The 2,450-nt window shown below is 46.4% G+C and overlaps 1 protein-coding gene across 1 annotated transcript; it reads right to left on the bottom strand.

The window, feature by feature from the left end:
- Positions 1–172: 172 nt before the first annotated feature.
- LOC137659916 (uncharacterized) lies at positions 173–1,237 on the bottom strand. The gene is made up of 3 exons (XM_068394685.1): positions 1,208–1,237; positions 681–921; positions 173–459 (listed from the first exon to the last, which is right to left on the bottom strand). The coding sequence occupies exons 1-3, from the start codon at positions 1,235–1,237 to the stop codon at positions 173–175; spliced, it is 558 nt and encodes a 185-aa protein (XP_068250786.1).
- Positions 1,238–2,450: the final 1,213 nt, after the last annotated feature.

Genomic DNA, 2,450 nt, shown 5'->3' with positions numbered 1-2,450 from the left:
CAATCAACTTTATTTTAACAGACAACAATCTTTTATAACAACAGTTTCGGTGAAAGAAGGTCACAAAAATTCAAACAGAATGGTAAAAGAAGATACAGGTATTAACAGGCAATCACTGTGAGGGGAGATTGATTATGACAATAAAAAGAAAAGACAGAATTTTGTAGCAGTATTAGAACGTGTGTAATACACGTGCGGTACATGGCTCTTCCCATAAAACAAGATATACTTGTGAAATAGGGCGTCCTGCTCTTGAGAGGCGTACTGTAGGTGGGTCATCTGGCAAGAGATATGCAGGTTTTAAGAGATCAATAGAGACCCAGTCTTCTTTGTCATGCATATTGAGGAGAAATGCTTTCGGCATACGATAGATCACGAGGAAAGGGCCTGTATAAGGGGGTGTTAACGGTGGCTTGATAGTGTTCTTGTGCAGGAAAACGTGAGTTGCCGAGTGCAGATCTGTCGGTATATGTTGCTTGGCTGGGGGCTTGTAAATCCGATGGCATGGAGTAAATTTTGCCGCAACAAAACTTAAGTGCTGGCAGGGATGACAAACGGGTCGCCGTACACCATTTCATCTGCCGAGACATCTAGGGCGTCCTTAGGAGGGGTCTTTAGTCCCAGGAGGACCCAGGGAATCTGGTTAAATTATTTGGAGTCCTTGCTGCAGGAAATCAAACCTTCTTTGAGGGTACGATGAAAACGTTCAACCATACCGTTGGCAGCAGGATTGTATGCGGTTGTCTGATTGAAGGTGATACCCAGGAGATTCGCTAATGATGTCCACTGTTGAAAGGTGACAGTGGTACCCTTGTCGGAAGTAATATACTCAAGGATACCAAATCTCCTTATCTTTCCTGAGAGTAAGGCAGATGCACTACACGAGGTGGACGTTGCAGTTTCCAGGGGAATGGCTTCAGGCTAATGAGTGGAGGCGTCAATGAAGATAAACAGGTAACGATGCCCTTATGATGCGAGTAGGGGACCTACAACATCGACATGAATGAGTATAAAACACCGCTGAGAGTGAGGAAAGGTGCCAACTCCTGAATCTGTCTCCCAATGTACTTTTGAGGTTTTGCATGAAGTACAGGCACGGACCCAATGCTTAGCATCCTTAGTAATGCCATGCTACATGAACTTTGTCTTCAGTAACTGTGCAGTAGAATGGCGCAATGGATGTGAAAGGCCACAAAAGAAATCAAACATCTGTCAGCTCATAGGAAAAAGTATCCATGGTCTATGTCTACCTGTAATGACATCACAGGGAGGGGGGCATTTGATTGTCGAGAGGGACGTCCTCCCAACGGAGGTATGTGCAAGATGTCCTACATACTTGGTATTCTGGATCTTTTCATTGGGCTTCTGCCAAGGCATAATCCAATCCCAGGTGGATAGCGGCCAATGTGTTTCTTGACAGACCATCATCCGCAGAATTCATTCTCCCAGGGACGGGCTGAAGGGTACAATTTCAATCAGCCACAGTTGAGAGATGACGCCATTGATGGGCAGACCAGGCGTCGGACTGTGAAGTGGAGGCATGCACCACAGGCATTTGGTCCGTGCGAATGACGAAGGGGTACCTTTCAAGAATTAGCGAAAGTGATGGACAGCTAAGTGCAGTACCAGCAATTAGCTGTGGAAGGTACAGTAGCCAGATTCCGACTTGAACAGTTTTCTACTGAAGGCCAATGGGTGGGCCAAGCCGTGAACCACCTGCTCAAGGACTGCTACAATAGTGATATTGCTGGTATCGGTTGAGAGAAGGAATGGTGCATGTAGCACAGGAAAAGTGAGAGCAGCAGCAGTTGACAGGGCATTCTTTGCGTTGCAGAAGGGCACTTCTTGAAGGGAACCCCACTTCAGATCTTTTAGCTTGCCCTTGAAGGAGGCATAGAGTGGGGCCAGAGGTGCAGTGGTGGCTTGCAGGAAACAGTAATAATAGTTAATCATACCCAAGATCTCTTTTAGTGCTTTGACAGTCGAGGGCATGGGGAAGGTCTGAATGGCTGCTACCTTCTCAGGAAGGGGTTGGACTCCTTCAGGAGTGATGTGGTACCCTAAAAACGATACTTTGTTGGCACCAGACTACAAGGTTATTCTGTTGTAGGCAGTTGAGAACGATACGTAGATGACGAAGGTGTTCCTCCTTGGAGGAAGAGAACACAAGTATGTCATCCCAGTAACATGCACAGAAGGAGAGGTCCCCTAAGAGGCCGTCCATGAGACGTTGAAAAGTGACCCCAGCATTACGAAGACCAAAACTGAAGTAACTGAAGGAGTGTATACCAAAGGGAGTGGTGATAGCAGTCCTCGGGATGTCTTGTGGGCTCATGTCCACCTAATAATGCCTCTTCAGGAGGTCAAACATGGAGAAAACCTTCAGTCTTTGCAAGTAAGAGGTCATGTCGAAGATATTTGGAATGGGGTAGTTATCCCGTTCTGTTTGC

The sequence above is a fragment of the Palaemon carinicauda genome, chromosome 20 (genome assembly GCF_036898095.1).
Source record: "Palaemon carinicauda isolate YSFRI2023 chromosome 20, ASM3689809v2, whole genome shotgun sequence".
Classification (NCBI taxonomy): Eukaryota; Metazoa; Arthropoda; class Malacostraca; order Decapoda; family Palaemonidae; genus Palaemon; species Palaemon carinicauda.
The sequence above is the reverse complement of the archived record's forward strand: the minus strand, read 5'-3'. Positions and strand labels throughout refer to the sequence as shown.

What these genes read in the sequence shown, in the direction of transcription:
- LOC137659916 (XM_068394685.1), bottom strand. Translation starts at nt 1,237, where the DNA reads ATGGATACTTTTTCCTATGAGCTGACAGAT. An exon ending in TTTCCTATGAGCTGACAGAT is followed by an intron (nt 922 to 1,207) that starts GTTTGATTTCTT and finishes TCCACTCATTAG; the next exon opens with CCTGAAGCCATTCCCCTGGA. An exon ending in TCATCGTACCCTCAAAGAAG is followed by an intron (nt 460 to 680) that starts GTTTGATTTCCT and finishes ATATACCGACAG; the next exon opens with ATCTGCACTCGGCAACTCAC.